Raw genomic sequence first — 23674 nt, 5'->3', positions numbered from 1 at the left:
ATGGGATTGTGGGGAAATTCCACCTGCCACATGGTGTATTTTGACAGTGTTGGACTTCAAACGAGGAGAATGGCATGTCTGCGAGAGAAGCGAAACAAAGCTAAACAATCAGCAGAATCGTGGACATATCTTCAGAGGGCTTCCCACTCCGGCCCTGGTCCCCCAGGGTAAAGTGAACCACTCTGCTGTCCCCCCAGGTGCAGACTGAGATCCCCGGCTCCCCCATCTTCCTCATGAAGCTGGCTGAGCACGCCCGACATCTGGAGGTCCAGATCCTTGCTGACCAGTATGGGAACGCTGTGTCCCTGTTTGGGCGTGACTGCTCCATCCAGCGGCGGCATCAGAAGATCATTGAGGAGGCGCCGGCCACCATCGCCATACCGGCTGTGTTCGAGTTCATGGAGCAGGTGGGCTCTGCAGAGCTCGGGTCGGAGAAGGGGTGGGGGTAGCCGCAGGGAGAGACCATCTCTGCCCAGCCAGCAAGAGTGCCCTACAGTCCATCTTGCTAATGTGCGGTGGGTGTCCATGAGGACACCCAGGGGCCCTGCTAGGGAGTGCGATCTCCGAGGTCCCAAAGGATGCCCAGCAGATCCTCAGCATTTGGTGGGGGACCTAGTAAGCTCCCCGTGAAGATGATCCAAGAAAACCACTGGCAGCCGTTCAGGCTCTGTGTCTTCTTTGCAGTGTGCCGTCCGCCTGGCCAAGACTGTGGGCTACGTGAGCGCGGGGACGGTAGAGTATCTCTACAGCCAAGACGGCAGTTTCCACTTCTTGGAGCTGAATCCCCGCCTGCAAGTGGAGCACCCCTGCACAGAGATGATCGCGGACGTCAACCTGCCGGCTGCCCAGCTGCAGGCAAGGACCTGGGCTCAGCGCCCCGGGATTTCTTCCAGTGGGGCTGGCATCCCCTGTCCTGCCCTTAGTAGCCTGTCCTGCTCCCCTCTCAGCGGGCTGTCCCCGGGGAAGTGAGTGTGTTATCGTGTGAGTGGCCTCGAGAGCCACACAGCCCGAGAACCTTCCGTGGAGTGGTTCGTCGCCTTTGTCTGGCTGTGTGGCCCTTTGAGACATGGGCAAAAACCTGTTGAGTTTTTTCCTGAGGGAAAAAAATATTTTATACAGTTCTAGGCTTTCATGGACCCCCCTGTTCTCCATTCACAGACCCAGAGAAGTATTTCTCAACCTTTTTTCATTCCTGCCCCCATAAGGAGCCTGTTTAGACACTTTCCCCCTGCTAATTTCTCCCCTTATAAAATTTTAATATCACAGATATACTGTATATGCTTTTGCCGAAGACATATCTGGGACTGATACCTACAAGAGTAGAATCGTTTCATTCCCAAGAGCAGATTTACCCCCTTGAGGGACAGTATGGTCCGTGCTGAGTTGGGAACTCCTGCATGAATAGGAACTCCAGTGCTTAAAATGTATAAATGTATGTCTCCTTGCTTTCTTTCCTCCCTCCATCATCGTCTTTATTCTTTTCTATTTTGTCTTTCTTTCTTTCTTTCTTTTTTTTTTTTAGTTTGGGAAATTTTAGAAGGAATGTGACAAGGATAGTAATTACCCCCCGTCCCCTGTGCCTCGACCTACTGGTTGTTAACCGCTAGCACATTTGTGTTCTTTCCATTTGTGTGTCTGTGTGATCTTTTCTTTTTTTTCTGGCTTACCTTTTTGAGAGATGTTTTGACTTGAACCTTCATGTGTTTTGCCTGTAAATACTTGAGTAAAAGGACCTCCTAAGAGAAACATCATTCTTAAAAAAAGAAAGAAAGAAAGAGAGAACAAGATCATTCTGGCACAATACCACAATAAAATGATGACACTTGGAAAATAAACCACTAATGCCACTGCACATCTACCTAAAATTAAAAGTATAAAATTAAAAAAAAATTTTTTGACATTTCTTTTCTTTTTTTTTTAAGATTTTATTTATTTACTTGAGAAAGAAAGAGAGTGTGCACGCACAGGAGCAGGGGAGAGTGGCAGAGGGAGAGGGAGAAGCAGGTTTCCTGCTGAGCAGGGAGCCCAAAGCGGGGCTCGATCCTGAGTCCATGGGATCATGACCTGAGCCCAAGGCAGATGCTTAACTGACTGAGCCACCCAAGCACCCTAAAACTGAGTATTCTATAATATCAAATATCGCCTTAAAATTTCCCCATTGTGGGATGCCTGGGTGGCTCAGTGGGTTAAGCCTCTGCCTTCAGCTCAGGTCATGATCTCAGGGTCCTGGGATCGAGTCCCACATCGGGCTCTCTGCTCAGTGGGGAGCCTGCTTCCCTCTCTCTCTGTGTGCCCGTCTCTCTGCCTACTTGTGATCTCTTTCTCTGTCAAATAAATAAATAAAAATCTTTTTTAAAAAAATTTCCCCATTGTCCCAATAATATCCCTTTACCACTGTTTCTTGTTTGTTGTGAAAATGCTCAGGATCTGTTCCAAGACCTCACATTCCATTTCACGGTCACAACTTTGAGTCTCTGTTCTGGAACCCCACCTCAGGGGTACATTTTGTTCTCAATGGTGGCATTTGTGGAGAGCTCAGGCAGAACGGCCCTCGGTATGTATTTGTCTGACTACTTCCTCCTGATGAGAGTCCCTGAGACATTTTCACGACATTTCACATTTTCACCTTTCACACCCTCAGGCTGTGTCAGGACCGTAATTGTGTCTTGTCCTCATTCCTCAGGGCCAGCTTTCTGAGTCCTTTTAAAACAGTTAACTCTGCAGCGGGACAGCCTCCTCACCTTCCACGGCACTCGGGATTTGTCATTTTCATCTGATGCCAGCATTTTCTTGTTGCATGATGTGGTTTTATAGAAAGTTGCTGCTTTTCCCAGTGACACTGTTTGCTCCCTGGGGGCAGAGTCAAGCCTTCTGTCTTTTTCTTTTCTTTTTTTAATGATTTAATTTATTTGACAGACAGAGCCCAAGCAGAAGAGGTGGCAGGCAGAGGCAGAGGGAGAAGCAGGCTCCCCGCTGAGCAAGGAGCCTGACCTGGGGCTTGATCCAGGGATGCTAAGATCATGACCTGAGCTGAGGGCAGACGCTTAACTGGCTGAGCCACCCCGGCGCCCCTTCTGTCTTTCTCTTGCTTCTTCTGCCACCATGTGGCCCAGGGTCTGCTGCCCGGCAGGTGCTTGGGCTACCGGAGATACTTCCTGCACCTCTTCCTCCGTGGCGTCTAGCTGTGCATTCAGTGTTTGGAGGCCTGGGTGCTAGTGGGTACTGACCATCTGTGGGGTGCATTTCTTTGTTTCAGATTGCCATGGGGGTGCCGTTGCACCGGCTGAAGGATATCCGGCTTCTGTATGGAGAGTCGCCGTGGGGTGTGACGCCCATTTCGTTTGACACTCCTGCCAACCCTCCACTCGCCCGAGGCCATGTCATCGCGGCCAGAATCACCAGTGAGAACCCTGATGAGGCAAGTTTGGGAGTCCCTCTGTGCCTGCCGCCTCCAGGCTCCCAGGGTGGGGCCGACCCTGAACGTTAGCTTTGGATGAGATGCCCAGGCTTCCCGGAGGACAGACAAGGGACCTGTAGCGTGGGAAGGCAGTGGCTTCTTGATGGGAAAGGTGTGCCCGGCACAGGGGCAGGTCCCGTCGGGCATCTCGTTGCTCACGTACAGGACAGTGCCACTGCGAGGCATCGTTTTCCCTGCACTATAGCTCCAGAGTCTGGGGTCTTGCCTTGTGCCTGGGATCTGCTGAGGCTGTGATGGAGCCCCAGGGCTGGACCCTACGGGCCACGTCCATCTTTGGGACAAGCAGCCAGCTTTCAAACCCAGGTCCTTGGTTTTCTGCCCCCCACCCCTGTCCTCTTTGCTGCACCGTAGATGGAGTCTGGTCCCTTGTAAGGAGTTCCTTTGTGACTTGTTCTTCTCTGTGCCTTCAAAAACCAGCCAGCGGCATCTGTCACACTTGACGTGCTTGCTTGTGGTTGACTGACACATCAGCTGCATAGACTACCACAACCTCATTGTTTAATGATTACATTCAAGAAACTTGGGATAAGAGAGGTTTGTCTCATGGGGCGCCTGGGTGGCTCAATGGGTTAAGCCTCTGCCTTCGGCTCAGGTCATGATCCCAGAGTCTTGGGATCGAGCCCCGCATCAGGCTCTCTGCTCAGCAGGGAGTCTTCTTCCCCCACCCCCTTCTGCCTGCCTCTTTCCCTACTTGTGATTTCTGTCAAATAAATAAATAAATAAAATCTCAAAAAAAAAAAAAAAAGAGAGAGGTTTGTCTCCCCTGCCCACCTTTTAATTAAAGAATTGTAAGCTATGGTAGCTGTAACAGCTTGACATCTTTGGCTGCAAACAACGGACTCTGCTGGGGGACAAGTGAAATGGGAATTTTTTAGGGGGATGATGGCTTGTTTACGGTGCCTGGGAGGATGGAGATAGCACCTGCAATTCTCTGTCTCTCAAAACGGATGCCTCCATTACACAGGTCAAGAGCCCTAATTCCAGCGAGAGGGTCCACGTCCACCCACCCTTACCAAAATTATACTCAGGGGGATGGGCCTTCCTCACCACCCGCACATCCCATAAGCAAATTAGATGTGTGTTCGCATCACATTTCTTTACCTGCTGGCATTTTCATAATCCCGGAATTCAAAATCCAACCCCTCTTCTCTTTCATTTAAACTTTCCATGACTGACAATGTCAAGTTTATAAAACCAGAATGAACTTTCACTCAGTTCCATCAGTGAACAGTGTTCCCCCTATTGTGCCTGTACCTCCTCCCCCATCCCAACATGATTATTTTCATAGTTTTTTTTTTTTAAGATTTTATTTAATTCTTTGAGAGAGAAAGAGATAAGAGAGAGCATGAGTGGGGAGGAGAAGGTGAAGCAGGCTCCCTGCTGAGCAAGGAGACCGTGTGGGGCTCAATCCCTAGACCCTGGGATCATGACTGGGCCAAAGGCAGCAGCTTAACCGAATGAGCCACCCAGATGCCCCCCACTTTTTTAAGATTTTATTTATTTATTAGAGAGAGACAGAGACAGCGAGAGAGAATCAGAGATTTTTTTAAAGTAAAAATTATATTTATGCATGAACATCTTGACATGGGTACACCCACACCGCTAGTGGGAGAGATCAACGTTCTATTGATCACACTAAGCTGTAGGTTGTGGTGGAAGTTCTGGGTTTGTCTAGGATTTAATTCTGATGCAAATATATCTGGAGTGATGATCCCCCCCCCCATTTTGCTTTTGCTTTCCTCACTCCAGGGGTTTAAGCCAAGCTCTGGAACGGTTCAGGAACTGAATTTCCGGAGCAACAAGAACGTCTGGGGTTATTTCAGCGTGGCGGCTGCTGGCGGCTTACACGAATTTGCTGACTCCCAGTTCGGGCACTGCTTCTCCTGGGGAGAGAACCGGGAAGAGGCCATTTCGTTAGTATCTCCCTGCACCCCTCCTCTTTTCCCTCCTTCCTTGCAGAAGCTAAAAGCCTGGGGCTTCAGAAACAGCAATACTTTAGGAGGTAAAGGAGTGAATCACAGAGCAGACCCCTATCTTCAGTGCCCTTCGCTGAAGTCCAAGGGCGAAGTCTCCCCTCTTCATGTATCTGAGATCCGTGAGGTCAAATCTGCTCGCGAGCTCACCAAGGTCATTTGGTCTTGAGGTCATTACGGGTCGCACTTGGGAGAGATTCCAAAAGGGGATTCCAAGGGGATTCCAAAATTTAAAAGGTGCCAAGTACTAGAGCTTTTTAAGAAAAAGGGGTGTGGGGGGTACTTCTTTAAATTTAAACCTTATAAGTAGGTCCTGGAGAAACCCACATTGACAAAGGGGTTCCCGAATCCCAAAACACCCACATCTCCTATTTCTCCTGCCTTGCCCTGAGCCCGAAAACGCAAAACCCAGCTCACTTCGTAATTAAACATTCTTGCGTTTAAACATTCTCGTGTTTTGGGACGCCTGGGTGGCTCACTTGGTTAAGCGGCTGCCTTCGGCTCAGGTCATGATCCCAGGGTCCTGGGATCGAGTCCCGCATCGGGCTCCTTGCTCAGCAGGGAGCCTGCTTCTCCCTCTGCCTCTGCCTGCCTCTCTGTCTGCCTGTGCTCACTCTCTCTGACAAATAAATAAATAAAATCTTAAAAACAAACAAACAAACAAAAAAACCATTCTCGTGTTTAGAGCAAAAAATCCCCAAAGACTTTGTGGACGTTTTGTTTAAAAAGCATTATAATTGGGGCTCCTGGCTGGCTCAGTGGGTAGAGCACACAGCTCTTGATCTCGGCATTGTAAGTTCAAACCCCACGTTGGGTGTAGAGCTGACTCTAAAATAAAATCTTTAGGGGCACCTGGCCGGCTCAGTTGGTTAAGTGTCTGACTTGATTTTGGCTCAGTTCATGATCTCAGGGTCGTGAGATCAAGCCCCATGTAGGGTTCCTTGCTGAGCATGGAGCCTGTTTAGGATTTTGCCTCCCCTGGCCCCCTCACTCACTCTCTCTCTCTCCTTTTCTCTGTAAAAAAAAAAAAAAAAAAAAAAAGGAAAAATTTTAATTTAAAAAAAAACTTAAAACATAATAAAAAGGCATTGAAATCTATCTAGCCCAGGGCACTTAGTCGTGATTTTTAAATTGAGTTTGGTGATTTTTATGAGTGGGCTTTCTTTGCTAGCTTTATGTAATCAGTTTTAATCAGGCTGAGTGAAAAATTGAAAGGGGAGGAGGAGGCCAGTCAGTCCATCCCTTTCTGATCTCTGATGGAAACAGCCTGTAGCTTGTCCTATGCTGGTCATAGGCCTATGGACTTAAGAATTCAGAGGGAAAAATTCTGTTGTTGTTTCTTTGAGAGAGAGAGAGAGCACTAATGGGGAGAAGCAGGGGGAGAGGAAGAGAGAGAACCTTAAGCAGACTCCCCACTGAGCACAGAGCCTAACGCAGGGGCTCTCACGACCCTGAGATCATGACCTGAGCAGAAATCTTGTTGGCCGCTGAACCAGCTGAGCCACCAAGGGACCGCTAATACGGTCTAATAGGGGGACCAGCTGTGTCCTCTTCCCCAGGACTGAGGGCTTCCCAGGATTTGGGATTTCTCACTGCTGAAACTGGGCACGTCCTGAGCAAATTGGAAGAAGTTGGTCACTCTTGAGCCTGACGGCTTGATGCTTACCTGCAGACTCCGGGCCCGCACCTGACTTTCCACTGACTACTGATGAGCTCATTTGACCTCAGTGCATCTTTCTTTCCCTGGCCCCAAATTGGGGTTGTTCTTACCCCTTTGCCACGCCTGCTGAATGCACATGGGAATGCCATGACAGGTATAAAAGCTCACCTCTCTCAGGAGGAGAATTGTTCTATGCCCCTTCTTTCTCTGGTACAGTCTCCCTGTGATTTCCTAGGGAGTGGGGGCTTCAGGCCCTTCGGGCTGGAGCCCTCTTTGGGGAGAGGCCACCCCTCTGGGAAATGGGAGTTGGTGACCAAGCGAGCACATGCAGACAGGTGACTGCCACACCCTGGGTGGGGTAACAGTGTTGGCCTTCCGTTAGACGCACCTTGTGCATACCCCGCAGAGCAGCTGTGTGGACTGCCCAGGGGGTGGGGGGTAGCACCTGCTCTAGGACATAGAGATTTGAAGAGGTCCCGCTGCAGGGAGGCAGAGCAACCGGCTATGGTTAATAAGAATTATAATCACAGCCACTCATCATGTTCATAACGGCTGACCTTATTTATCGGTGACCATGTGCTTTATATGGATTGTCTCATTTTAATCCTCCCAGCACCTGTGTGAAGTCAGGGTTATTTCCCCATTTTCCAGATGAGGAAACTGAGGCCCAGAGCGATTAAGTCACTTGCCCAAGATTGCCTGACCAGTAAATGCTGGAGCCGAGATAGACACCTGAGCTGCTGGAGTCAGGCCCCTCTCTCAGCTGTGCTCTTCTGGGCTCTCCGAGAATCAAGCAGGAGCTCTGCCGACACGTATGTTAATTTGGAAAATAATCCATGTGCCTTTCCCCTCAAGGAACATGGTGGTGGCTTTGAAGGAACTGTCCATCCGGGGCGACTTCAGGACCACCGTGGAGTATCTCATTAACCTGCTGGAGACTGAGCGCTACCAGAACAACGACATTGACACTGGCTGGTTGGATCACCTCATTGCTGAGAAAGTGCAGGTGGGGAGCTGCCCGGTTCTCCCCAGCTTCCCGGTTCTCCCCTCGGGGTCACGGAGCCCCCCCTCCCCCCGCCCCACTTCCCGGCTCCCCGTGGGCTTGGTCACCACCGACACTGAAGGGCGGAGTCTCTTCTAGGCTGAGAAACCAGATATCATGCTCGGGGTGGTGTGCGGGGCCTTGAACGTGGCCGACTCGATGTTCAGAACTTGCATGACGGATTTCTTACACTCGCTGGAAAGGTAGGGTGCAGGGGTAATTCACCCCCTCCTCCACGGGATGTGTGTCAGTGGCAAGTAAGGCAGAGAATCAGACAGCAGGCAATTAGGGAATCCCGCCTCTGTGCTTGCCTCTGAAATTCCTCTCCTGTGAACCAAGGCTGCAGGGGAGGAGGCCGCTGGGTGGGGGGGTTCTCAAGGGGGCCAGCCCCAGGCAGACGGCTATAGTCTTAGTCATGCTGACTTGTGTAAGGTACTTCATAGCACTTGAGTTCAGAGAGGAGGTGAATTGAGAAGCAAAGCAGGTGATGGGTCACCTTGCAAATGTTCCTTCCGGACCCTCACCTGAGTCGGGCGTGGCTGGTGAAGTGGACCGGCATGGAAGCAGCCAGGGGCTCACCATGAGGATGGGCCAGTGTTTCTCAGCCCCAGCACCCTTGACATTTTTGACTGACTGTTTTATCGTGGGGACTCTCCTGTGCACTGCGGGAAGTTAGCAGGAGTCCCCCATCTCTCCACCCGGAGTCACCACAATCAAATATGTCTCCAGACATGGCCAAATGTCCTGGGGTAGAGGCGGAAATCACCCCTAGAGACACTGTGATAGGCAAATAAAGCTACCGGAACAACTTTAGAAAGACAAGAGATGTTAGAGCGGCTTGTCATGCTTGTGCAGAGTAATAGAGTCGCGATGCCTGTGTCGCCTTCCTTCCCACATTGGGAATTTTTTCCCAGAACAAGCATTAAGGATTTTGCTTCCTGGAAAGCCCTTTTGAAATTTCTCACCCTTCAGCAAGTGCTGTTCCCTTAGTTCTGAGCAGTGTTACATTCCTTGCCTTTCCATGGGATTTAGCTTTCTAAATACAGCCAGATGTGTTGGTGTTTAGACGAGGCAGAGAGCTGGGTGATTAGTTTAAATCCAGAGGGTGGCCCTAGTGTTCTTGTTCATTCCCACAACCGACTGCAAGTCTTTTTTCTTTCAGGGGCCAGGTCCTTCCTGCCGCTTCTCTGCTGAACATCGTGGATGTGGAATTAATTTATGGAGGTGTAAAGTACATCCTCAAGGTGAAGGCCCTGGGTTTCTCGGATGTCTCCAGCACTTTGGAGCCTGGTGGGAGTTTTTCTTTCTGGAGTGGACTTGCTCCTGCTTGGGTGCTGGGACTCCCCAGGCAGTCCCGTGCCCTTGAAACCTAAGCACTTAGGGCTTGGGCGTGTGCAGCCTTGTGCAATACACACGGTGTACGGGGGACTGTGTATTCAGGTTCTGGGGCTGAGGTAACGGAACCATGAGCCGGTGGCTTCAGGCAACAGAAGTATGTTCTCTCCAAGTCTGGAGGCCAGAGTCTAAAATTAAGGTGTCAGCTGGGCCCCTTGAAGAGTCCAGGAAAGAATCTGTTTCCTGCTTTCCTAGCTTCTGGTGGTTGTGGGGCCAACCATGGTGTTCCCTGGCTGGGAGACCGTCACTCCAAGCTATGCCTCTGGCTTCATATGGCCACCTTTTCTGTGTGTGTGTGTGTGTGTGTGTCTGTCTGTCTGTCTGTGTGTCTCTGTGTGTGTATGTGTGTGTACATTGTCTTCCTCTGTGTGTCTCTGCTCTGAAGAACACCACTCATACAGGATTTAGAGCCCGCCGTCCTCCAGGATGACCTCATCTAACTAACTCTGTGTGCGAAGACACTATTTCCAAATAAAGTCACATGCCCAGGTGCCCGAAAGGACATGAATTTGGGGGCACAGTATCCAGTTCGGTACCAAGCATGAGCAGGACCTTTGCTGAGCCAGCATAGTGTGTGGCTCCATTTCCAGGGGCCGTGAGGCCAGCTCTGTCCTGTGTGTCTGCACCAAAGGTCAACGTATGGCTTTCGGATCTCTCCCTGGCCCACCTTGGGCTTCCTGGGTGGTTTACTTGGAGCTGCTGTGCTCTGTCAGAAGTATCCCGTTACCCTTCCTGGGGCATCTGAGGTCATTTCAGAGAGAATATCAGCATGTCTGAGATGTGTCGGCACAGGATCAGGCCCTGGGTCCAGGTCAGGGTGACCCGTGGGGGCCAAGTGTCCCCAGGAAGCTAAGGCCTCCTCCTCGGGAGGGAAAAGATAACATAGTACTCGAGTCTGCCTTTGAGGCAGAATTTTTTTGTTCTGTTACTTTATTTTTAAGATGACTGAGCACGTGTTACCCTTCCAGCTTTGGGGATTTTCAGGGTCGACGTAGCCAAACAAGTGTGTTCTCCATGGGGGCCTGCTCTGAAACCACTCCTCTTTACCTGTCCATGCTTCCTGACTATTTAGGGGGCCCCTTTCCCCCAGCGGGATTTTAAATGTGACACAGGCTTACTGTATAACATTTAAAATTTTCAAAAAAAGCATAAAACATTGAGGGAACCCCCATGAACGTTTCAGCACATCTCTTTTTGTTCATTCTACACAGACTTTGCAAATTTGAGATCATGGTGCAAATACTGTTTTACTGCTTTGCTATTATCATGGCCTGAAGTTTTCCCGTGTTATTAAACAGTTTTCTTAATATCAGTTTGGTGTCTAGAGCCAATGGTCCAATGGAACTTTCCGTAGGAACGGAAATGTGCTGTATCTGTGCTCTCCAGTGTGGCCACGGTGGGGGCTACTGAGCGCTGAGGAACTGAATCCTATATATTATTTAAGTTAAATTAATTTACATGTAAATAGCCAGCCTAGCTCTATTTGACAGTGGGGGTCCAGAGCATTCCATTGCAAGGTTGGGGGATAGCTAGTTTGTGTCTCAGTCTTACCATTACCATGAATAATGTTGCAATAAACATTCCTCTGTTTCTTGGGACCTTTCGTCTCAACATATGTATCTTAGAGGTCGAGGGCTCTTTAGGGCTATCTGTTTTATGAGAGAGAGCACCCAGAATGAACCCAGGGCTAGTATGTCAGATCGAAGTGCAGTGCTGAGGCCAGGGCCTGGCCACCTGTGCCTCTCTTGAGGGTCCCAAAGGTCTTGTGTGCCCCTGGGCAGAGCTGGCCTGGGGGGGCAGAGTCCTGGTCACTGGTGGAGTCTCCAGGGCTGCCTCATCCATGGTGAGACCCCACCCCAACCCCTGCATCTTCCCTGCTGCTCTTGGGGCTGATGCGTAGAGACAGGAATGAGAAGGGCATGTGATTGGCAGGAGACGACCAGGCTGGGCTGCACCCACAGATGGTGGCCACTAGCCCTGCTCTGGGACAGGTGCGGCGCGCTGACTGTGGCCCCATCGGCTGCTCCCCAAGGGTGCACTCCACCATGGACCATAGCCCCTGCTCCTGGTGGGGGGGGGGGAGGGGCAGATAGTACCCTGGGGCCCAGGGACAAGCAGGCCTCCTGGATTCAGGCAGGGACACTGAGCCTGTCCCCACAGGTGGCCCGGCAATCTCTGAACATGTTCATCCTCATCATGAATGACTGTCACATCGAGATCGATGCCCACCGGCTAAGCGATGGGGGGCTACTGCTGTCCTATAATGGTAACAGCTATACCACCTACATGAAAGAAGAGTTTGACAGGTATGTGGGGGGCGGGGCGAGGGGCACGACGCAGAGCCACCCTTTCCCACGGGGCTCAAAGATATAAAGCCAGCTCTGTGCAGCCCAAGGGTCTTAGAAAAAATACCTTCCCCAGTAGATTCTGGGGCCCATGGAGAGGACAGTCTCTTGGCTGGACAACCTCAAAGCTGGCAGATGTACTAGGGAGGTTCCCAAGAGGCCTGCTTCTAGTAATGTGGGAGGGTCCAGAGCCAAATGGGCTGTGACTCCCAGCTCCAGGGCCTGCAAGGTGTATGACAGCGTGTCAGCCGCTCCTTGTCTGAGCTGCAGTGCCCACAGTCATCTGAGCTCAGGCTTGGAGGAGAGGCAGCCTTCCAGTTAGGGCTGGATGTACTGGGCACAGGACAAGGTTTTGGGATAAGACCATGGTCATGACCCATGGAGCCTGCTGGTGAACATGACACATTGAGCAAGCAGAAGGGGCAGGAGTTTGATCACTGTTCACCTGGATAAGCAAAATGCAGGATGCATAAGTGCAGGAGGTACTTAGCACGGAGGCATCATGAGCTCTCCCCCAGAGCCCCTCCCGTTGCGGTGCACTTGACCACACTTGAGCTCGTACAGTGAAGTGTAGACCATCTGGGCTGAGTGGGCAGCCAAGACTTCCTCTGCCGCCCCTGCCCAGGAGAATCAGGCCAGGGGTGGGGGATGGTGGGGGGGGGGGTGCGGTTTGCACCACAGGCCCCATGCCTGGAATAGCTCCACTTAGAGAATTGTCTCCCTTCCCAATCCTCGAAGTTTTGAAAGAAGGCAGACTGGATTCATGCCAACCAGAGCACTGTTATATTACCTCTTTTTAACCATGTTCTGTCTGCCAAGAATATTCAAGATTATCATAGACTTCTCCCCCCACCCCCCGCCTCCTGGGACGTACTCTGGCCAGTTCAGTTATAAGGTGAAGCCTTAAAGTCAGTAAGTATTTCTTGGAAAATATCAGTGGCTTTCTCTGTGCCTCTTAGAACTGTATCAGGAAAAGGAACTGGTTTTCAGTCAGAAAAGGGTCATACCCTTTGCACATCCCACTCATTCCCAGTATCTTTGTGGTAACGTCAGATGCTAGCATCAGGGTGAGTGGAATCCCGCAGACCACACATGGTGGGGGGAGAGGGACACTCTGGGCTGCCGTCAGGAAGGGGAAAACGCTGTCAAAAGCCAGACATGGGCACACTGGGTTGATGGTCCCAGCTACCCGCCCATCCCTTCTGTCTCCCAGTTACCGTATTACCATCGGCAACAAGACTTGCGTGTTTGAGAAGGAGAACGATCCCACAGTCCTGAGGGCCCCTTCGGCTGGGAAGCTAATACAGTACACAGTGGAAGATGGGGGCCATGTTGAGGCCGGGAGCAGCTATGCCGACATGGAGGTGAGTACAGGGTCGGCCCTTGGGTTGGGGCTGCAGCCAGGCCTCCCCTTCACCCCGCTCCCCAAGGGGGGACCATCCTGCATTGTGCCTGCACCCCTGCACCCCGGGCCAGCTGGCCTCACCTCTCCCCCGGGCCACCATCTGCCGATTCCTCAGAGAGTCGGGGCGTGGGGTTCAGCTCCAATTATCTGCAGTAATCAAAGGGAAAACCTCAAAAGTGCATACCTCCGTGGGAGTGAGGAAGGACGGGTTAATAATAACCATGGCGGTGATTTAAAAAGCTGTAAGGCAACACTTAACACAGTGCTTGCCACGTGGCAGGTGCTAGTCTAGGCATTTTACCTGTTTAATTTCCTTCTGTCATCTTCCCAGCAATCACAGCAGATGGGCACAGATAGGATCCCCATTTCACACACAAAGAAATGGGGCCCAGGCAGGCTAAGGAACACAAGGTCCCCCAGAGCTAGGGTTCACACCTGACCTCCATTCTATGCTGCCAAGGTCAATAACAATGAAAATGACAATGACAGTGAAAATAGGGCGGAAGGAGGAGCTCATGCTAGCCGGCCTCCTGCCATGCACCAGGTTCCTCCTGAGCGGGCCTTATAAGAGCACTATGAGGTGAGACGGTCATTCTTCCCCATTTGACAGTTGGGGAAAGTGAGGTTCAGAGAGGGGAAGGCATCTGCTGGAGATCACAGAGTGAAGGGTGGGTGCTGGGGTTCCAGCCCAGGCCTATCATAGGTGCCAAAGCTGTGACCTGCTGAGCAAAAGGAGCACAATGCTGAGTGTCTGCAGCCCACACCACGGTAACAAAATGCATCATGTCCACGCACGTGGACTCCTGGAGAGGCCAGTTAAAGGGGCTGGCAACCCTAGAGGGAGCACATTCTTAATTCATCAGAGGTTCCCCAGAGGGTTTTCTCACTGCCTTTTAAAAAAGAGCTGGTCACAAAATGTACCATGTTTTAGGAATGTGTTTCTTAAGCACCCCCACATATGATTTAACAGTATTTCTAAGAGAGAGGCTTTACATTACAAATACAGGTCAGTTTCCATGTCTGTACAATGGGTACAATAAATAACCTGCCTCCCTCGCTGGCTTTGCAGGTGGAGATCATTCATGAACAGCCCTGAGCCTGGCACACAGCAGGCTTCTGGCAAATGCAAATTCCCTCCCTCCTTTACACTTGAACTCTGCCCAGGGAGTCATTCTGTTTAAATGACCAAGCACTGGCTGCTCCAGAGTCCTAGTTCTGGTGACTCTGGTGCTGTCACACACACAAGCCAGTCCCGGTGGGCTCATCTTATTTCTCCTTCCTGCATATCAGGTAATGAAGATGATCATGACCCTGAACGTGCAGGAGAGTGGCCGGATCAAATACATCGAGCGCCCAGGGGCCACGCTGGAAGCAGGCTGTGTGGTGGCCAGGCTGGAGCTCGACGACCCTTCCAAAGTGCACCCGGTATGCTGCACCCCAGCGCAGCCGCCCCGGCTGGCTCAGGAGTGCTCACTGTTCTGCCAGTTCTGGGAGCGGAGCTGGCTGAATGCTCCCGGCTCTTGTCCTGCCTCTGTGAACCCTCAGAAGCCAGTGTGATGGGTACAGAAGCTGGCCCACCCTTTGTTCACGCCCCTCACACCTGCAGCTCACCAGCCCACCCAGAGTAAAACTCAGGTTGCGTACTGTAATATGGAGTTATTAGCATATAATTACAAGGAGTAGATAATACTGTTATAATGAATGAAGCAATATTGATACGTTATTACTCACTGATGTCCATACGTTATGCAGATCTCCTTAGTGGTCATGTTTAAATGGTAAGAGAAACAATGCGAAATTCAGCATTTGAACCGTTTGGAAGTGCAGTTCGGTGCTATTAAGTGCATTCACACTCTTGTGCAACCAATACCGCCACCCGTTTCTAGAACCTTTTCTGCTTTTAAATGTATTTTTTTTAAGATTTTATTTATTTATTTGACAGAGAGAGAGATCGCAAGTAGGCAGGGAGGCAGGCAGAGACAGTGGGGGAAGCAGGCTCCCCGCAGAGCAGAGAGCCCAATGTGGGGCTCGATCTCAGGACCCTGAGATCACGACCTGAGCCGAAGGCAGAGGCTTAACCCATTGAGCCACCCAGGTGCCCCTAGAACCTTCTCTGCTTTTCAGACTCAAACTCGTACACCCATTAACCACTAACTTCCCGTTCCTCCCACCCCCAGCCCCTGGCAGTTGCTCTTACTGTCTCTATGAATTATACCTACACGAGGAACCTCGTATTCATGAAATCATACAATACTTGTCTTTCTGTGGCTGGCTTATTTCACTTAGAACAATGTCCTCTAGGCTCATCCATGATGTAGCAGGTGTCCATACCTCATTCCCTTTTAAGGCTGATTAACATTGCATGGTTTGTATAACGCGTATTTCGTTTATCCGGTCATCCATCGATGGACACGTGGGTTGCTTCTGTCTTTGGGAATGCTGTTGGGAATCATGCTGCAGTGAACATGACTGTATGATTCCTGTCGTTTTTGCCCAAATCCAGGAACCCAAATCCAGGAACCCATTCAGGTTAGCGTATAATGTAGAGCTGCCTTGTCCCCTTAGGCCCCTTTTGTGACCACCCCATAAAAAATGGGGCACACACACACACCTGACCTTGCAGTCCCAGCCTCCTGCCCTGCTACCCTTCTCTCTCTGGTACTGTCATTCGTGATGAGACAGACGGGGTGTCTCACTGATTGTCCCTTTGGTATAACTTTGGGCATTCGCTAAATGGGAAGCAGGAAGAGACCAGTGTGTTTTGTCTTTCTCGCCCCTGCTGGATGCTCAGTGCCTAAAACGGAGCAGGCACGTAGTTACAGGGGTTCGGGCGCTGTGGGGGCAGTAGCCTGTCCTTGGAACCAGTGGTGGGGGGGTACCAGAGTATCAGTGATATGTAGGGCCCTGAAGTCAAGCTCCAGGGCAATCTCCAATTTAGACTCTTATAATTAATTGTTAAGCTTTCCCATGAAACTGGGAGTTCTGAGGTCAAGGACTACTTTCTTGTTCATCGCTGTATTCTTGGTGCCTAGCACAGTGCGTGGAGCATACAGGGTCCTCAGAAGAAAGCAGGTCTTGCTGCTGAATAAATGAATGTTTACACCCTCCTAAGCAAGGCATGAAGAGGTAGCTACTCATTTGTGCCTATATTGTGTTTTTGTTTTGTTTTGTTTTGTTTTTTTCTGTAATACTAAGTACTTGTGCCCAGGGTGGGGAGCATTTAGAAAGGAACCAGATCGCCTCTTTTTTTCCAGAATATTCTATAAGCTTCCTTCTCATTTTTTTCATTATTCTCTGTAGTGGGTTCCCAAAGTCAGAAATAGACTGAGCCTTTTCAGATCACCAGAAAGGTATGTGTGCCTGCATGCGATTCCTTTCAGCAGTCATTTCCCATGCCAGGTTCAAGAGGCAGGGCCCAGCCACCAGTCCCTGGGGGTTCATGTTTGCCTACAAGATTGTCCTTTGGTGCCGTAAGTGCAGTAAGAGGGGCTGTCCTTGGCCTCCCGCTGTGGGTGCCCAGCTGGAGAAGCCAGCACCAGATTGTGGAGGAGGAGACCTTCTAGTTCATCTCGAAGGACGGGACGAGCCCACAGAGTTGGGACAGGGGAGGGGTCAGGGAGCTGAGGGTTCTGGGCCAGCAGATTAGCTCATCCTAAAGCTCGTGGGCCCCAGGCCTGCACATAGCAGGTGTTTGGTGGACATTTGTAGAATATATAAATAAATAAACAGGCTCCTGGGGTCAAGGTTGCCCCTTGAGGGTGGGCTTTTTGTTGTTGTTGTTGTTCTGTAAGGGCAAATGTTTATGATCTATGAAAAGCTGGGACCTTTGCATGAGAATTTCATAAATTTCCATCCTGCTAGTTGTTTATCTTTGGGAATCAGTAAAGACTGAAAATAAATAAGGAAAACAAGGGAGATAATTTTGATTAGAAAGGAGAGCAAAACAAAAGGATCTTACTTCCTCAAAATCACTAGGCGTGTATAACAATAGACTATGGCATTCGCAATGGAGGAGATTTGGGAAACCCACATGAGGTGGGATTTTAGCAATTTTGACTTTCTAATATATGTTCTTATGGGGGGTTTTGTTCTTTTTTCCCTCAGGCATCATCCTAATTAGATTGTGCACTGTACTGGTAAATCTGCCTCGCTCCTCTGTTTCTCTCGTCTCTCTCAAGAGGCAGGTGTCCTTGACCTCTGGTTCTTCTTGTGTCTCCTCAGGCCAAGCCATTCACAGGAAAGCTCCCTTCCCAGCAAACTCTACCCATCATGGGAGAGAAACTGCACCAGGTTTTCCACAATGTCCTGGAAAACCTGACCAACGTCATGAGTGGCTACTGTCTGCCGGAGCCTATTTTTAGCACAAAGGTAAGTCACGCGCAAGGGACAGGTGTGTATTCTACACACGTGTGCTGGTCTGTGTGAAGAGCCAGGAGGGTTTCTGCCATGAGATCTGAGGTCTTTAGTGAAGTAAGGTAGAGAACATACAAATAAACGTTTTAGAGTGGAAAGTGTCCACAAATGTTAGCTCTTCACGTGGCCTCCTGTTCTGTTCCCACACTATGCCAGCTGTCTGGATGCATAGAGGGAAGGGAGTGTGGGGGAAACTGGGCATTCCCCGTGGAGTCAGGGGGACCTTCCACTCAGGACTGTTCCAGAGGCCACCAGGTGTAGATGTTTGGCTCCTTGTGTACTGGGTCTGGACGGGTTGAGTGTGTCGGGTGCCCTGTGGAGCGTGGCGGTGCCCGTGCCCCCCACAGGGCCTCCAGCTAATGCTCTGGTCCCTGCTTCAGCTGAAGGAGTGGGTGCAGAAGCTCATGATGACCCTCCGGCACCCGTCACTGCCGCTCTTGGAACTGCAGGAAATCATGACCAGCGTGTCTGGCCGCATCCCCGCCCCTGTGGAGAAGTCTGTCCGCAGGGTGATGGCTCAGTACGCCAGCAACATCACCTCGGTGCTGTGCCAGTTCCCCAGCCAGCAGGTGCGTGTCCTCCCACCGCCGGCCTCACTGGGGGGCCCGCAGGCGCCACCTTGGGAGCTCCATTTCCGGCCGCCGTGGCCTCTGCTCGAGCCCCGAAGATGGCTCCCGGGAAGCATTTCCTTTTGAGCCCTTTGCTACCGAACCCCAGCACTTTCCCCAGAGTCGTTGAGATGAACACAGTTATGGGGCCTTACTCCGTAAAACTCGGGTTCAGAATAGGAGTTAGCAGTTGGTACAAATACGGGAACATTTCTCCCAACGCACTCTGGCTGAAGCAGAGGGAGTTTGGTTTCTCTTGCTAGTCTGTAGCTTTGATTTTCTTCCTCCGGTGTTTGTAAGGTGATCATCTTGGGGCCCTATGTATGTAGAATAATTTTAAATAATGGAAAGCATTCCAGAGTAGTATGACGTATCTCTAAGAATTCTATGAGGCCTGATTTTGTGCTTTTTTGTGCAGAGGAGGGAGTGTTGCTTTATCAAGCATTTTCAAGGTAATTTGCATTTGGAAGAATCTCCTCTGTCAGTTTTCTTCTGCCCTCTGTCTGGTTGGAAGGGCCGCATACCATCATGGTGCCCCCATCCACGTGGTTGTGATTTGCGGAGCTGCGGGTCAGCATAGATCTGCTGGTCAGCATAGATCAGGTCATTCCTGGAGGTCAACCGCTCTAGAGCTTGGAATGTTGTTCCATCATAAAAAGGAATCTAATGCAGGGGCGCCTGAGTGGCTCAGTGGATTAAGCCTCTGCCTTCGGCTCAGGTCATGATCTCAGGGTCCTGGGATCCAGCCCCGCATCTGGCTCTCTGCTCAGCGAGGAGCCTGCTTCCCCCTGTCTCTCTGACTACTTGTGATCTCTGTCTGTCTGTCTGTCTGTCTCTCTCTGCACCAAATAAATAAATAAAATCTTAAAAAAAAAAAAAAGGAATCTAATGCAGATTTATACTGCAACATAGATGTACCCTGAAAACATGCTAAGTGGAAGAAGCCAGTCATAAAAGACCACGTGTTGCATGGTTCCGTGTACACGAAGTGTCCAGAAGAGGCAAATCCATGGAGACAGGAAGTGGATTAGTGGTTGCCAGGGGCTGGGGGAAAGGGCTCGGGAGTAGCTCTGACTGGTTATCAGGTTTCTTTCTGGGGTGATGAAAATGCTCTCAAATTGGATAGTGGTAAATGGTTGCACAACTATACTGAAAAACACTCAATTTGTTGTATACTGTAAAGGCGGGGGTGCCTGGGTGGCTCAGTCAGTAAATCTTATAGCTCTTTTTTTTTTTTTTTAAAGATTTTATTTACTTACTTGAAGAGAGAGAGAGACCGCGAGAGAGGGAACACAAGTGGGGGGAGTGGGAGAGGGAGAAGCAGGCTTCCTGCCGAGCAGGGAGCCTGATGCAGGGCTCGCTCCCAGGACCCTGGGATCATGACCTGAGCTGAAGGCAGACACTTAACGACTGAGCCACCCAGGTGCCCCAGATCTTATAACTCTTGATCTTGGGGTCATAAATTTGAGCCCCACAATGGGCGTAGAGCCTACTTTAAAAATGAATGAATGAACAAGGGGAATACTGTGGTATGTGAATTATATCTCGACAAAACTCTGAAGAACCCCGGTTAAGAAAAGTACCTATTTGGACCTTTTAGGAGTTTGTTGTTGGCACAGGTTTTTCATTAAAAATACTTTGTGTTGCCAAAAACAGTATGCTTCATAACACTAAATTCAGTTATAAAAACAAGACCTCCACCCCCCCCCACCCACTTCATTTTCCCTGGGGTTGCAAACTCCCTTCCTTCCCCCAGTCCGTTTCGTTTGTATTTGTGGAGAAGAAGAACGCATGGGTCTTTATGGGACTGTCGTCATTCTAAGCTCAGGTTCGTCAAACACTGTTGAACGGGATGAACAGCTATTTCCAGGTGGCCAGAGAGGGCTTTGGAGCTGAAATTTTCAGATTTTGAATGAGTCTTGGGTGGGTCGTCCTGGTGACTCCTACATGGTGACCAGATAGTGTGGTTATGAGTGGCCAGGCCTGTCCTGTGTTCCCATCCAGATAGCCACCATCCTAGACTGCCACGCAGCCACCCTGCAGCGGAAGGCTGAACGGGAGGTCTTCTTCATGAACACCCAGAGCATCGTGCAGTTGGTCCAGAGGTGAGTCCTCAGTCCTCTGTGTGGGGCGGTTTTCACATTCATTGTCTGTGCATTACCCTAATACAGCACTCTGGGGTTCTCTTCAGGGCAGGCTCCAACCAAGAGACAGAGCACGGGGTCCAGAGACCCTGATTACAATCCCGGCATAGGTATTCCTAACCCCAGAAACCCCAAGCAAGGCCCTCTTCTCCTGTGGTCTCAGTTTGCCAGTCTGTAAAATGGGAATAAAAACCCTTCACCCACAATTAGTCACTCTGAGTTATGAGTAGATTAACGCTTCTAAAGTGCCGATACACAGCGAGTCCTTATGGTAGCTTTGCCTATAGGACCATGGGATGCGGTGATTTTATAGGCCATCAAGGACTCTACAGATTATCCTGTGGTTTTGAAATCACTGCAGAAGAGGGTTGATGAGGAATTTGTATTTTGAGTAGCCCTTGAGCAGGGAGATCTATTCTGATGACAAGAAGAACCACCCTATTGTGTGAAAACTCTACCTCGTAGGAAAGCTGTGCTTATAAAGACAGAATTGAAACAGTTTGAAACCGGAGGAGATGAAATGCATGCATGGTCACCATATGCTGGAAACGGAGGCACAGAGAAGTAGGGCCCTGGGAGACTGCCCTTCTTTTCAGGAAGCGCCTTGGCTCATGGGGACTCAGACTGCCTATGTAGGATTCAGCCAAGGAAGAGAATCTTAGTGTGGACTTCCCACGAAGAGTGAGTTTCACAGGCAAGGGCTAGGAGGGGAGACCCTCGCCAGAACCCTTTGGCCGCTAACCTTAAACCCACACTTTAGCTTCAGAGAAACACCTAGAAGAAAATGAACAATCCCCTAGCAGATTTTTCTGTTAAACATAAATAACACAGCTCTGTTTTTTTTTTTTTTAAGGTTTATTTATTTTAGAGAGTGTGAGTACATGCATGCACCTGAGTGGGGGGAGGGACAGATGGAGAGGGAGAGAGAGAATCTCAAGCAGATTCCCCGCTGAGCATGGAGCCTGATGCAGGGCTCGGTCATTGATGCAGGGCTTGATCGCACGACCCTGAGATCATGACCTTGAGCTGAAACCAAGAGTCAGATGCTTAACAGACTGAGCCACCCAGGCACCCCTCAAAGCTCCATTCTATGTATTTTTTTTAGATCACATTTGAATAAGTACATGTTTTAGGTTCTTCCTTCTGTTGTCAGTGACTCTGGGGTTAAACTGGTCTTAATGCCCTTAAAACTCAATGTCATATCACTTTGGAAACTCAGTTTCCTACATGCAGAAATGATTTAGAGTGTTTTAGCAAACATCCAGGTTAAAATTTGTTTTCTAAAAGGGAAGCGAAATTTACATAGGGATCTATCGATAAACATCTTTCAAGTTTCGTTTAATTATCTTTCAAGCTCACTTTATACCTAGGATGGTTAATTGATCATTTTTGGTATCAGCTGTGTATGCAAGGCTGACCGTTTTCAGCCTCCTGTCCTTTCTCTCTGGGGATGGGCAGGAGCCATCCAAATGCTCAGGCTTGGACTCCGGCTGGATGTATGACCTTGGGCAAGTCACTGCTGTCCTTGGCCTACAGAGTGCGTCCAAATGAACCGGCTCACACATCGCTCCCAGCCTTGAGGATTAGGAGATATAGCCTCCAGATACTGGATTACTGTTTTTCTCCTTCCGGAAGTCCTAAAAGCCCCGCTATAGACGCAGGCACCCCAGGAAGTGGAACTGATGGTTCAAGCAGCCTCTCCTTCCTCCCCAGGTACCGCAGCGGGACCCGCGGCTACATGAAGGCAGTGGTGTTGGACCTCCTGCGGAGATATTTACGGGTGGAGCACCATTTCCAACAAGGCAAGAGTCGCCACCAGCACTGGTGACAAGCCCACAGTGCGGGAGGGCCCTGAGCCTTACCCCTTTGTCTCCCTCTAGCTCACTACGACAAGTGTGTGATCAACCTCAGAGAGCAGCTGAAGCCGGACATGTCCGAGGTGCTGGACTGCATCTTTTCCCACGCGCAGGTGGCCAAGAAGAACCAGCTGGTGATCATGTTGATCGTAAGCAAGAAAGGGCACCCTGTACTCACTGTGGGAGTGGCTTGGGGTCCACAGACGTTTTGGAAAGGGCCGGAGCATAAATATTCTAGCTTTTGCTGGTTCATACTGGCTCAGTCCTGACCTTGTACAATGTAAGCACATGGATGTGGCTGTGTCCCAATGAAGCTTTGTTTATAAAACCAGGCAGGGGGTGGGATTTTTGAGTCACTGCGGGAGATCATGATTCACACAAAGCACCTACCAGGCACCAAGCACTCCTAACATGCTTTACAAATACTAATTTAATTCTCACAGCAAGCAATGCACATCCTGTTCTCACTCGCTTTGGCAGAGCACGGAGTTGAAGTAGTCACTTTCCCAAGGGCACCCAACTTCTAAATGCAGAGCTGGGATTTGAACCTACGGCCTGGCCCCAGAGTAGTGAGTTACTAGGCAATAATTGGATTCTGAGTCTTGTGGGAAGATTTTTATTCTCCCTTCTTGGAGAAACGTAGAGTTTATTTGTTCTTATTTCTCTTCCTACTAGATGATAATTAGCATCCGTTATAGGTAAAGATGTTTTTCCTTGATATGGTTCCTGACGGCCCCCTTGGAAAATGTAGACTCCATAGATAGTAAGAGAGATTAAGAGAGAGGTGTGGACTTGGCTTATAGCAAGAAGGGGCTGGAAGGTTTTTGTTTTGTTTTGTTTTTTGTAAAGATAGTAAATATTTTAATCTTGAGAACCACACAGCCTGCATTGCAACAACTCAGCTCTGCTGTCGTAGCGTGAAAGAAGTCATAGACAATCTATAGACATAGACATATAGTCATAGACAATCTATAAGTGAATGAGTGTGGCTGTGTGCCAATAAAACTTTATTTACAAAGATAGGCAGTGGGCCAGATTTGGGTGTGGGCCTATAGGATGGTTAACACCCTAACAAGATGGATTCATAAATACTGATATTTTTGTAAAGAATCATTTTGAAATCTAGGGTAACATGAGGATCTCTTAATCCTAGCTGTACACGAGAATCTCCCGGGGTAGGTGTAGGGGAGCTTTTAAAAGACACAGATGCCCAGGCCCTACCCTGGTTAGTTAAATCAGGCTTTCTGGGGATGTGGGCCAGGCATTAATATTTTTAGAAAGCTTTCCCAATGGGAAACTCAAATGTAAGCTGTATGTTATATATTATCAGTTTAATATGCCATTTCTTGGGTGTT

At 49.8% G+C, this 23674-nt stretch overlaps 1 protein-coding gene across 2 annotated transcripts in view; it reads left to right on the top strand.

The window, feature by feature from the left end:
* The window catches only part of ACACB (acetyl-CoA carboxylase beta), a gene marked incomplete at its 5' end in the record, with an annotated part of 99806 nt that overhangs the window by 30984 nt on the left and 45148 nt on the right, over positions 1-23674 (top strand). For both annotated transcript variants that reach the window (XM_080821058.1, XM_080821057.1), the window contains 15 exons: positions 198-407; positions 685-855; positions 3257-3418; positions 5228-5391; positions 7967-8117; positions 8253-8356; positions 9316-9397; positions 11709-11854; positions 13107-13257; positions 14589-14723; positions 17520-17666; positions 18092-18280; positions 20324-20424; positions 22177-22265; positions 22344-22468. In XM_080821058.1, the coding sequence (XP_080677184.1) occupies positions 198-407; positions 685-855; positions 3257-3418; positions 5228-5391; positions 7967-8117; positions 8253-8356; positions 9316-9397; positions 11709-11854; positions 13107-13257; positions 14589-14723; positions 17520-17666; positions 18092-18280; positions 20324-20424; positions 22177-22265; positions 22344-22468 (2127 nt within the window). The remainder of the gene's footprint in view (positions 1-197; positions 408-684; positions 856-3256; positions 3419-5227; positions 5392-7966; positions 8118-8252; positions 8357-9315; positions 9398-11708; positions 11855-13106; positions 13258-14588; positions 14724-17519; positions 17667-18091; positions 18281-20323; positions 20425-22176; positions 22266-22343; positions 22469-23674) is intronic.

The sequence above is a fragment of the Martes martes genome, assembly GCF_963455335.1.
Source record: "Martes martes genome assembly, chromosome: 13".
In the NCBI taxonomy this organism is placed as follows: Eukaryota; Metazoa; Chordata; class Mammalia; order Carnivora; family Mustelidae; genus Martes; species Martes martes.
This window is presented reverse-complemented; position numbering and strand designations above follow the sequence as displayed.